We start from the raw sequence: 13,058 nt of genomic DNA on the forward strand, positions 1-13,058 counted from the left end.
AGTGAGATTCCTAAGGTAAAGTATTGGTAAAATAAGCATTTTCATCCATAATAATGAGGTGGCTGTGAACCTTAGTTAAGATTGCATTTAATTAAAGAAAAAAGTATAAACGCACACTTCTTTCAGTTGAAAGAAGATAAAAGTTATCTTGCCTGATTACGTTTACTATTGTGACTTTTATTTGTCTCTTTTTTATTCTGTGTGATGAACAATTTTCATTTTTCGTTGCAGGAAGTTAAACCCAATTTAACAGAAAGGATTCAAGACTATGATGTATCTCTTGATAAAGCTCTTGATGAACTCATGGATGGTGACATCATAGTGTTTCAGAAGTATGTATTTTAAGGGGCTGGCTTATCATTGCAATTAACCTGGTTCACTTTGAAAACAGAACTTCCTTTAATTTAATGCTCTAACAGGAGCAAAGTATAGTTTTCCAGCAGTAGATGTTCTCAGCAGTTCTCATTTGTTCATTCAAAGGGGAAATGAAAAATATATCGATAGCTTTTTAATTATAACGTCACATAATTTAAGGAAATTCATCCTAGTTTAGAAAACTAATGCTCATAAATACTGAAATACATCTCACTATTACAAAAAAGTGTGGTTCAGCAATACATCTGAGTTCTGCAGCTTTTTACATGGAGCCACTGTAACCCAAACAGTGAAAAGCCTACCAGAATTTCAGATCTTGGGTTCTGCACCACCAGTGCTATACAAGGCTCTTGACTTGGAGCTCCTTTCAACTTAGAACTGAACTCCTCTCCCTTTTTCCTTTTATTCATGCTCACTTTAAGTTCCATACTGGTCTGCGGTGATGAGATACTCAGGCAAACTGGAAGCGTATGCAACTCATGGGTGTACTGGTGCTTTGACTGGAGTTTTCTCCAAGGCAACAGGAGAACTCCTGCTTCTTTATCCATTAAAGGGATCTTTCCTAAGCTTGTCAGGGCTATAAATCAGCATTTCAATGCTCTCACTCCTGATGGTCACACCCAACTGTGTTGCTCTGTTTCTCTCCATGGGCTGACAGTGGGTGGAAGCCAGCTAGTCTATCTTCAGCACTCTTACCCCAGATTATGTGAGATGAATGTATTTCTCATGTCATGCCTTGGAACTCACATTCCCTGTTGACCCAGTTGGTGTTATGCACCTTTGGCTGGCTGCTGAGTTTTGGGTAAGTGCACAGCTTGTACCCTGGTGCTATTTCTCTGCTGAGAAGATAGGGGTACTGGTCAGTAGTGACCCAAACCAGCATCCGTGCAGGTTGTTTTGCTTCTGTGGTTCAAGGAGTGCTGTTGTACAGCTGGCCTCTGTGCAAAGCAATTGATACAGGGGTATACAGAAAGTTTTGGCAGCATTAATAAAGACACACACTAATGTTCCAGGGTGGAGAGGGAGGGAAGAACGCTGTTAGAATGCTGCTGTGAAATGAGTGGAATTGTCTATTGCCAGATTGCCAAATGAGAGAGCACGGTGTGCAAGTGCATTGACTCTTGCACTGCACAGAAATATTCAGGGGTGTGAGTCACTACTGACTGTATTAGTTCTACTGTGTACAAGTGGTGGCTCTTTAAAAAGGTTTCTTAACTTTATTTCTGTATTTCTCAACTGTCACTGATTTACTGTAGAACCTGTTTAAGAGCCCTAGCTACGTGTATCTATAACAATGTAATGTGTAATGGTATTATCATTTGTCTGCTCCTGTAGGGATGATCCAGAAAATGATAACAGCGAACTACCAACAGCTAAAGAATACTTCAGAGACCTCTATCATCGAGTGGATGTCATTTTCTGTGATAAAACCATCCCCAATGACCCTGGCTTTGTTGTTACTTTATCCAATAGAATGAACTACTTTCAGGCACGTACCCTATTTGTTTCTTTGCATTTGTTTCCTTGTGCTGGAAGTGACTTCTGCATTAGTTCACAAGCATGTTATAAATATTTTTAGGGAAGAGTAGATATGTTCTTGTACACTTCTTGCATTATGGTAAGGAAAAAATTAAGAAAACCACTAATGCTTCTGAGAAGAAAATACTTTAAAAAAATATAATAATTTTATTAATTGGAGTTCATGCTGTGACATGAAAATATTGATGGGAATAACATGGTGATATAACCCAGCAAGCTAATTTCCTATGAGTGAGTTAAAGAACAGTGAGAATCTTCAAAGAACAAAGATTACAGGTTTCCTAAAAAATATTATAATGAAAAACAAAAGAGGAGTAGAGCTATTGTTGTGGCCTTTTGGTGACAGTGATTTATTGTAATTAGAGACACGTTCCCCTCCCATTCCCTTTCCTTCTTACTCTGGGTCACCCGTTCAGAAGCTAGAGATAGTAGTTTCTTCTTTTCTCGGAGAAGTAGACATAGTGGGTCTCTCCCATTATTTCTCTAGCATAATATTTTCGAAGTAGAATAATGAATGATTGGGGTTGGACCAAATGACCTCTAGAGGTACCTTCCAACCTTAACCATTCTGTGATTGTATGACTGTAGAGCAGTGCCACAACTGTCTGAAAAAAATCAGAACTTACACAAATTTTTGTTTGCAGGTTGCAAAGACAGTTGCACAAAGACTTAATACGGATCCAATGCTATTACAGTTTTTCAAGTCTCAAGGGTAAGACAAATTTTCTAGTTTAGTGTTCTGTGTCTAAAGTATTATTTAAAATACTTAGCCCCAAAATAAGTAGGTTTCAGTTAATTTGTAGCTTTTCCATGTTGTGAACTAACTTTTTTATCATTATAATGTTAGCATTCTGGCACACACAGCAAGTTGCATAGACAGTTTACTAACTATTACAGTGGCTGGCTCTGGAGACCCCATGAATTGTTCATTTTATAAGAATTGTAGTAAGTAAAATTAAAAAAAAAAAAACAACAAGCATTTTAAAGGATTGTTGTTTAAATAACATTTCTGAAATGATTAATAGTTTCAGAGCCTTTACTGTATGGGTCAAGTTATTAAACTAATGGAAGTGCTATTTCAGAATATGCAGATGTCTAGAATGGAGGAGACCAGAAATAAGTGCATATGTAAAAGCAGGATTTTTGCTGCTGTTAAAGCTTTAAATGCAGGAGCTACTTGTCTCTGACTTTTATTTTTACTATTTATTTCCTGGAAGCCCGCAAATGAGGAAAGTTAACTCCATCCTGTCCAGACCCAATACAATGACTGTGATCCCACAGAGCTGCTAAAAGGGATGTTTCTGGTTAAGGTGGTGGTTTCGGGCACAGTTGTGTAAAACTGGATTTGAATCTATAGGAAACTGCAACTGCAGCAGAAAACAGCATACTGGTAGCTATGGGTATATGCTGCAGGAGTAACGCACACACAAATTGTATAAACTTCTTGTACGTATGTAAAAGTAGAGTGCTCTTGAATCATTAACCTGCAGGTCTCTCCCTTCCTCATCAAGGAGCCTGTCCCAGTTTGGATGGCTCTGTGTAGCTTACTGGGCTTCGGTCACTCTGGAATTTTGCTGTGTCATATGGCCCCACAAATTAACCTTTCACAATCTAAATCAGGTGACTTTAGTGCTGCTATACTAGTAGTTTCAGAGGAATGTAGGTCTGCCACTCTGCAGGATTAAAGGTGAACTCTTAAACATCTGAGAGAGTTAACATGTACAGCAAATGGTTTTTCTGTTCCCATGTGCTTGCCTGTTTCTAAAAATCAGTAAAGCATTGAATATAACACTGCTTAGCGTGTACTAGCAATTATGTGAAACTAGTAGCAAGGAATAAAAATGTTCTTGGTACTTTGATTTACTGAGCAGCAATGGATTGTAAAGAGATGTTTGTGTTTTTCTTTTTTTCTTCTGTAGTTATAGGGATGGCCCTGGCAATCCTCTTAGGCATAATTATGAAGGTACTTTAAGAGATCTTCTGCAGTTCTTCAAGCCTAGGCAACCTAAAAAACTTTACTATCAACAGGTAAGAGTTTTTTGTTTTTTGTTGGTGTGAATAATAAAAAAAAAAATTGCCCTGTACAAAGTATGCCTAAAGTGTTTCTCTTTTCTTCTTTAAGCTCAAAATGAAAATAACTGATTTTGAAAACAGAAGAAGTTTTAAATGCATATGGCTAAATAGCCAGTTTAGGGAAGAGGTGAGTGAGGTTGGCTGTTTGTTATAATTTCTTTGTTGAAGTTGGTACGGCTGTGATTATGGTGCAGTTTGTACATTCTGCTGTCTCTGAAGAACACCAAGTTAGAACAGAGCTGTACCTTATAGAAAAACAATGCCAGTTCTTAAAAAAAAAAAAAAATTTGAAGCGATTGTTCACTTCAGTAATTTTAATTTTTAAATATGGATTTTTGATGAAGAATCCAGTGTTTTCTGTGCTTTAATATGGTTGTTTACATTTTCAGGTTTTCTAATCACTTTTCTGTTCTAAATACCACCTAGGAAATAACAGTATATCCAGATAAGCATGGGTGTGTGCGGGACCTGTTAGAAGAATGTAAAAAAGTTGTAGAACTCTCTGAAAAAGGTTCAGGGAAATTAAGGTAAAGCTGGAAGATTTTGGATTTCTTCTATGTGATTGTATGCAGAAAAGTATCCATAGAACTTAAAATACTGTGAAAACTATTATTTTGAAATGAAGTCTAATACTGTGTTAAAAAATGAAAAGATTCAGGAGTCTCATTAAGAGAGTTCTTATTAAATACAAATAGGAATCTTACGTAGCTATGTAAGTTTATGAAATAAATAATAAATTCTTGAGATGCTTAAGATTCATCAATCTCAATTATTAATTCACAATTTAATAATTGTTTCCAATTCATGCTGTTCGCTTTTCAGGAGAGAAAAGTGAGGTCATTTAAAGAGAGTTTAAAAATAATTAAAACCTTTGCACTGCTAAAATAGAAAATTCAATCCTAGTATCTGTTTACATTCTGACTACATTAATTCTTCTTAAGGTTTGAGAAACTAATGTTGCATTGGTTTTTGTCTTTTCCCCACCACCCTCCATCCCTCCCCTTTTAATGCTTTTTCTGTTCGTATGTTTTTAAGGCTGCTAGAAATTGTAAGTTACAAAATAATTGGTGTCCATCAGGAAGATGAGCTGTTAGAGTGTTTGTCACCTGCAACAAGTCGAACGTTTCGAATAGAGGTAAATACTACTTTCTTTAAGAAACTTTAAAACTTGCCTTTGAAAGAAGAAAGTATTTCAGGTGGTTATTGTCTTTTCTTAGATTCTGTTTTTCAAATACTGTGATACTTGCAGCAAGCAAGAATACGTGATTATACATATATATATTAAAGATAATCCTTCTAAAAATCTCTGTTCCATCTCCTAGCCTGTAATGGTTCCATTCTTTCAATCTTTACATACGTTTATATAACAAAACGTGAACAATTGGCAAGGGCCTGTCCTGAGAACATTTGCCTTCTTAGCAATAATTAATTCCAAGGTTTGTATGGGGACTCATCGTGCAAATTTTCATGCTTGGAACCCACATTGATATGCAGAATTGTATTCTAGAAGACTGTTTCCTTTTCTTTTTAAGTTAGAGCTTCTTGAGCCAAATCTTGTTACTTAGTGAGATTTTTTTCTAAACATTTCATCTTGCAAATCTGTTAACTTGCCTCAAAGATAAGAAATAAAAAAAGAATAGTAAGCTTCCAATGTAAAGCTGTAACGACAAGATGACAAGAGAAGGTCTGTGATATTTTTGTAACTACAGCTGATGGAAGATTTCATGTCAAAAAAGCCATCCAGGGAAGCCAAGAGAGTATTTTACTGAATAGGGGAAGCTCAAGTGTTGTTGTGACAGAGATGAATGGGGGTGGGGAGATGACACTATGTCAAAAAAAAGTTCTGTCTTTAATTGTTTTTAATAGACTTGTTTTGCATCAGTAACAATACATTAATTATGCATTTAGTTACTTAATATGTTGGGTTTTTTTTGTGGAAGCTTTAGCTGATTGCAGTCTTAATTTTATGTCTGGATCTAGGAAATTCCTCTGGACCAGGTAGATATAGATAAAGAAAATGAGATGCTAATCACAGTGGCACATTTCCACAAAGAGGTTTTTGGGACATTTGGAATTCCATTCTTGCTGAGGATACACCAGGTACATATGCCTCCCTTTTCTCCTTATGCAATAATCTTTTTCATGTTTCTTAAAATACTGTAAAAGAAATTGATTAGAGTTAGTAAAAATTGTTCCTGTTTAAAAAAGGGAAAAAAAAAAAAAAAAAAGAAGAAAGTTCTGCCCCATATATGCATTTTTGTGGTTAAATCCCTTGCTGTCTTGATTCTCCTTCGCATATACAGATTGTTCAGTGTTTCAGTGAGCCTTTTTAGGTCATGAACATCAAGCTGGTGATTGACATGCTGTATATGTAATATTAAAATAAATATAGAATCTGATTTCTAATACTGTGTTAGCAGTTCCGATTTAAACTTATTCGCAAAAGTGGCGAAGCCATTGTTGTTCGGCTTCTTATTGAGACAAATGATTATGACAAATGAGTGAGTTTGCTTTCTTGAACATTTTCTAAGATGACTCTGCATTTTATAATTTATTTCATAACTTTAATAATTTGGTGTGCTTTATCTTCCAGGGCTAGAAGTTAATACAAGAATGAAAGCTAATTTTGAAACTTTAATTTATATTAAGTTTTTATGTGTTGCAACTATAACCAAGTGTCACACTATTTCTTTCAATAGGAAAGTGTTTTTATGAGGGCAGTTAGCACTTGTGCTTTTAAACTATTTTTCTGTTTTTTGTTTGTTAGTTTATACGAAAATTACATAGTTTCATAGAAGTTTTGGAGTGAGAAATATGTCCACACCTCTGAATCTTTGTGTCATTTTACCATATTTCCATGTTTTTGACCAATGTAGAGTAAGATCTTTGTGTTAATTTTTGGTGGAGACTATTTGCACTGCATTTCCCTAAGATAGCTCTATTGATCTTTAAGTTAACACTGTCTGGTATTATATTTCAAGCAGCTTATATACACAACATGCAGAAAAATACTATAAAATTTACCAGTTGAGGGGAAGCATCACAGCTGTAGAGGTTTGAAGAAGCAATATGCTTAGGAAAGATCGCTTAAAAATAATAATATGTATATTTTTAAAATCCCTATTTTGCTGCTAATTTTCTAACTTTGTTTCTTAACTTGTATATATTGAGCAAGTCAATTTACGGGATAGATTGCATAAAGATGAATTAGTAAGACTTGCAGATGCCGAGTTTATAGAAAGTTGTACATTGTACATACTCTATTGTAGTAGATAGTGTTGACACTTCAGTAATTTTGGTAATAGCTGAGAGATTAAGATATGCAATGTATTCTGATGTAGCTTGAAGCAGGAAATATATACAGCACCCCTTTTGTTTCCTATTTTTTGACGTTAAAAATCTTGTTGTAATCATTAGGGTGAACACTTCAGAGAAGTTATGAAGCGGATTCAGACAATGCTGGACATACAAGAAAAAGAATTTGAAAAGGTAATGGCAAGTTGGAAGAAGTTTTATTGCTGATTGCAGACTCTAAGTTTATTTCAAAAAGTCGGAAAACTGTAAATTTGTGATAAGTGTAGATGTTGATCAGTAGAACAGTTGCTTGCCCTAATGACCTTTCTGAGAATAATTAGGTAAAATGTGTAGGGCTAGTACTTCTGTACTGTGTAAAAGGAGATACTCAGCAAAATAGCAGAATAACCTAGAAAAAGTTTGGATGGTACAGAAGCTCAAGAGGCCACGTGCTTCAGTTTCCTGCTCAGAGTAGAGCTAGCTTAAAGTTAAGTCAGGTTGCTCAGGATTTTACCTAGTCGCAATTTAAATATTCCTAAGAGTGGCAATTCTGCCACGTTCTGGACAGTTATTTTAGAGCTATATCACTCATTGTGAAGGTCTTTCTCTTACTTGAGATCAGAATTTGTCATTTTGCAGCTTGTGATAGTAGCCTCTTGTCCTTTTGCTGTGCACCTCTTGGAAAAGTCTGCCTCAGTCTTCACTGTATCACCCTTCAGTTGGTGGAAGACTGGATGTTCCTGTTAGCCTTTTGTTCTCTGAGCTAAATAAACAAGTTTCCCTTAGCTGCTTCTATGCCTCATGCTACAGCCCCCTGTCTTACTGGCCTTTGCTGGAAAACCTGCAGTTTGTTTCCATCTCACTTTCATTGGAGGGCCTGAACCTGGACACAATATTCCAGGTGCAGTCTCAAGATTTCCTGACTGTTCATTTTATCCTGCTGTCTAAGTAGTTGATGAAGATCTTAAACAGAATTGACTTCAGTATCAACCCCTGAAGAATACCACTCATAACCAGCTGTGTTTTATATTATGAAGTTAGACTTGGAGGCTTTATTTTAGTACAGTATCTTAACAGTTTTCTTCCTTTTCATAGTTTAAATTTGCAATTGTAATGATGGGCCGACACCAATATCTCAATGAAGATGAGTATGAAGTGAACTTGAAAGATTTTGAGCCCCAACCTGGTGAGTTGTTCTCAATCTGACTATTCTGACCTGCTGAAGTCAGGTCTGCCAGTTGTTATAAGGCAGTTATCCCTAACTCAGAACACAGAAACAGATTAGTTGTTCTTTGTACGTCAAGTACTCTGAATATAGTAACTAAGCAAGTATTTGCCTATACTTGTATGCACACTTAACTGTTAGTCTTGAGAATATATGTTCTGTAGACATATGAATTACTGCATAGTGTTTGCTTGTGAGCTAAAAGTTTGCATTTGAACAACCAGCATTTGAGCAACCAAATGGGTCAAATATCCATACAGCATGCTTTACAGAAGAGAGTTATGTTATTTGCACTGTATCTGTATTGCCCATCTGCTCCTTTGTGTATTTGATTCTCACATTGTTATTGGAGTAGGTGCTCATATTATTCCTAAAACATAAAAAGGTGCATCCTCATAAGCTCCTTAAGTGTGCCACAATGAGGTATTTGAGTTCTCATATTCATTGAAGACATTTCTTGTTCTTTCTTGATATCTTCAATGAATCTGTAGAATCAAACAAGAATATTACAGATGTGACTAGGATGCTGTTTAGATTCTTCAGACAAGATTCACCAAGCTACAAATTCAGCTCTGCTCTGAATTTGTCTGTGGAGGTGGTCTACCATCTTATTTACTCAACTGATATTTAAAGCTTTATTCTCTGAGGAATATACACATAGGAGAAACCAGGTTAGTCATTGAGGAGTCTCACCACAGTCATCTTTTGGGAATTTTAGCTGGAAATTACACCCTTGAACTTGCAGTTAGGGCTGTATTGAAAGTCATGAGTTCTCTTTCCCCCCCAAATTTGCCAGATTTGCTCTGATGTTTTTCAAGCTCTGGACTTATATAACAATTGTAAACAATTCCTGTAACTGTTCATTTATTTCAAAATCCATAGAGAATTAGGCCTGTAGTGTTAATGAGTACTTTGCAGGGACCTAGCAAGAAGTCATCTTGTTGTGGTATGTTATACAGCCAGGTTTATGGCTAACGGCTGTGAATATGAGGGGACTTGCCAAAACTTTGGATGTCTCAATGTGACCAGCCCATCAGTGAGCAGAGGGAAGTGTGGTTGGTGTCACTGGGGGGACCTGGTTTTCTGCACACATTATGAGGGGTCTCTGGATGACTAACTCAGAGGTAGACATTTGTCAGTGGGCAAATAAGCTCTTTCTTGTATGTTCAGAGCAGGCAGAGTCCTGATTTTGTTTTAAGTAATCTTTCTGAGTGCAGGGAAAGGGAAGGCAATAGTCCAAAACGAGTTATTGGACTTTCTGAGCAAAGCTAGAGCCAGTATTGCTGAGGCAACGTGAAAGACTAGGTAACTAGGTCAAAAGTACAGAACATAGAAGAAATTGGAAAGGGGAGAACTTGGTGTTTGAAGCAGCTGTAGGGAATCTGAGACTAGTGGGTTTCCATTTGAGAGTTGCCCTTTTGATATTATAGACTTTGATAGAATTAACTCCCCACAAGATTATCCTGTTGGGTGATAATATGATGTTGTAATTCTTTCTTATCTAAATAGTATTTCAAGGTGTAGGGCTCACAAGTTTCTACAAATACCAGCTTTTAACATGTGCTGGACTGACTGAACTGAAGGTTTGGCTTTTGCTAATTTTATCAACATAGTTGGTGTCAATCAGTGCTGTCCCTCTCCTTTTGTAAAGATGCACTCTAATGACAATTGTGCTAACAGCGTATGATTTAGTTTCTTTCTTTAAAAGACATTAAGGTGATCTCAACCAGATTGGCAGTACTTTTATATTGGACATTGACCGTTATGTCAAAAAGAAAAATTATTTTGATTGAAGAAAATATATCCAAAAATGTGGATGCAGGCAACCAGAAAGGTCAAGTGTTTTATGCTTTAGTGATTACAGTTGATGTCCTGAAATGTAGGAGTGTGCTTCTCTTGCTGGGGGCTATTTAGTTTGTGCCGTTATCATTTCACTTCAAAGAACATATGATGCTCTTCATTGAAGACATCTTAAAAGGGAGTATTTTCCATTCGCAAGAAGTACATGGAATGTGTTTTTTCATGAAAATTAGCAGTAGGTAAAACAATATTGGGTTGAACAAGTGAAAAATTCTGTATGTTTTCTGTATAGTTCAAATATGACTAAATTTTTTCTCAGAAAATAAGTACAAGGTTAGTTACATGATTTCTTAATAAACTCATGATTTGCATTTTACATGTACTTAAGAATGTTCCTACATAACCAGGTGATAAGAATAACTTAATACAGCAGCAATCACTTATACTGTGGCAAATACTATTGGTTATCATATTTAGATGATGATTTCCTCTTTCAAGCACTGCCCAGCAATTCTGTGAAAGGCGGTACTTCAGTTGACGTGCCTCTAGCCATAAATTGCAAAAGCAAGGGTTGTATTTTTTGTTGTTGTTGTTGTTTTTTGTTTTTTAACTTTAGCACATACTTCACTGCTGTAAACTCTTGTAAGTGACTGAAGAGGAGGAAAACCAGCTCCCTGATGCAGAAACAGTTGTAGAAATATTACTGGGAGGAAAGTTGTGGTCAGGAAAGCAGCTGTCATGGCTGGGGACTATAGGAGTGTTCTGCAGCCCTCTTCCATACTGTATGATTCCTAGCAAACTGAACAAGGCACGCATGAGTAGTTTGTGTAAAGGAGTCTTTTCAACTTACTCTTAAAAACTTCATTTTTTTTCTCTTTTCTTTTCTAGGCAACATGTCTCATCCAAGGCCATGGCTAGGGCTTGACCATTTCAATAAAGCCCCAAAGAGAAGTCGCTACACTTACCTTGAAAAAGCTATTAAAATCCATAACTGACTTACATAACCAGATTGTCAAGGCAAGGGACAAAAATAAGTGTGTGTGTGCACCTTTTTAACAACTGTAGAACTTTGGTACACGTGCACTATATCTGAAGTCTTCAGCAAGAGGATTTGCTGCTGATGTTAATTTTATTTTGTTGAGGCTGTTCAGTTTGGCTTCTCTGTATCTATTGACTGCCCTTTTTGAGCAAAATGAAGGTGTTTTTATAAAGCTTGGATGCCAATGAGAGTTATTTTATGGTAAACGTAATGCAAGGCAATTGTCAGCATAATGAGGGAAGAGTTTAGTAGAACAGTTGACATTGGCAAAATATTTGTCTGTAGTACGTTTATAGATGGCATAAGCTGGCTGGCTGCCCTTCCTGGTATGGTTTTCACCATCACTGCAGCTAGTAAGTCTTATGTTTAGACTCACATCAGATTTATTTCCTTCAGTTATACTTTAAATGACATTTTTGTGCATTTGTAAATGCAAAAAACTCACATCATCAATAAATAGCAATCTCTACTTCATTGTGTACATTGTTGGCACTTATTCGGGATTTTTGTCTCCTCCAGCTGCATAGAATCCTTTTTTAATAAACTAGTTTTCATTTAATTTAGTCACTACTTTGCATCCTGTTTTGCCAAGTGGATGCCCTGACTCCTAAAATGAGATATTTGGGTCTTTTTATTAAATTTTCAACCATTGTTGAATACAGTTGCAATTTATTATGCCATCTTCTGGGAAATAGAATGACACTCAAAGTTGGCAAAAGCAAGTGAAAGGATTATAAATATCATTAATTTAGTTAATATGGGAAGAGATGGGGAAAACACAAGAAATAGCCTTTTAGCACAGAGGGGCATGCTCACTAGTATTTAGTAAGCTGTTGACTTTGTATAAAAAAGGAGGAAAAAAAAGAAAAAAAGTAAAACTGAAATTGTATATTTAATGAATGAACATGTACAATTTAACACTTGGAGGTTAATTTTGTTGGGTGATTCTGCAAGTGAATTTCACTGATGTTGATATTCATTGTGTGTAGTTTTATTTCAGTCCCCAGACTGCTTCCTTTTATTTTGGAGCTAATGCCAGCCGCGTGTCTAGTTTTGAGTGCAGTAAAGATAGAATCAGCAATTCACACTTAATTTTACATTTTTTTCCAGTATTTTATTTTGTTTCTGTAGCCGCAGTGTACAACAACTCTTCCTGTATATTGCCTTTTTTTGCTGGAAAATGTTGTATGTTGAATAAAATTTTCTATAAAATTTTTCTTCAGTGAGTGATGACATGGAAGTTGAAGAAGATTTTCTCTTCTCCATGGAAATAGAGTTCTGGGAAAGTACTTTTATTTGTGAGGTTTTGCTAAAGGTGTGTTTTCTTGTTTTCAGTGTTGACAGTTGTATAACCCTCATATTGGTTGTTTTGGAGTTTGGGGGAAAATTTGTGGGGTTTTCTGTTCAGTTGTTTTAGGTTTTGGATTTTTTTTTTGTTTTGTTTTGTTCTGTTTTTGGGTGTTTTGTTTTTTTACCTCCTAACTAGTTACATTTGAGCTTAACAAATAGAAGGGTTTTCCTGGAAGGAACCATGTACAAATACAATAAATGGAAAAATTATTTTGCTAGGTTGTTTGTAAAGCTTGTAGTAGAGTCTTTGTGGTAGACTTGACTCTGCCTGCCTGTACAAAATTTTGTCGTCCAGATTCTGAAGTCTAATATTATAAATGGTGTAAAATTAAAATCTGGAGTCTCTAAAGGTAAGCTCTCTTA

The 13,058-nt window shown here is 35.9% G+C and overlaps 1 protein-coding gene across 2 annotated transcripts in view; it reads left to right on the forward strand.

Annotated features, from left to right (window-relative positions):
* The window catches only part of USP7 (ubiquitin specific peptidase 7), a 72,612-nt gene extending 60,062 nt beyond the window's left edge, over positions 1–12,550 (forward strand). For both annotated transcript variants that reach the window (XM_040574420.1, XM_040574421.1), the window contains exons 21-31: positions 232–332; positions 1,711–1,864; positions 2,559–2,626; positions 3,834–3,942; positions 4,037–4,114; positions 4,414–4,514; positions 5,023–5,122; positions 5,968–6,087; positions 7,405–7,476; positions 8,377–8,467; positions 11,195–12,550. In XM_040574420.1, the coding sequence (XP_040430354.1) occupies positions 232–332; positions 1,711–1,864; positions 2,559–2,626; positions 3,834–3,942; positions 4,037–4,114; positions 4,414–4,514; positions 5,023–5,122; positions 5,968–6,087; positions 7,405–7,476; positions 8,377–8,467; positions 11,195–11,301 (1,101 nt within the window). In that variant the 3' untranslated portion in view covers positions 11,302–12,550. The remainder of the gene's footprint in view (positions 1–231; positions 333–1,710; positions 1,865–2,558; positions 2,627–3,833; positions 3,943–4,036; positions 4,115–4,413; positions 4,515–5,022; positions 5,123–5,967; positions 6,088–7,404; positions 7,477–8,376; positions 8,468–11,194) is intronic.
* Positions 12,551–13,058: the final 508 nt, after the last annotated feature.

This window comes from Cygnus olor, chromosome 15 (assembly GCF_009769625.2).
Source record: "Cygnus olor isolate bCygOlo1 chromosome 15, bCygOlo1.pri.v2, whole genome shotgun sequence".
Taxonomy (NCBI): Eukaryota; Metazoa; Chordata; class Aves; order Anseriformes; family Anatidae; genus Cygnus; species Cygnus olor.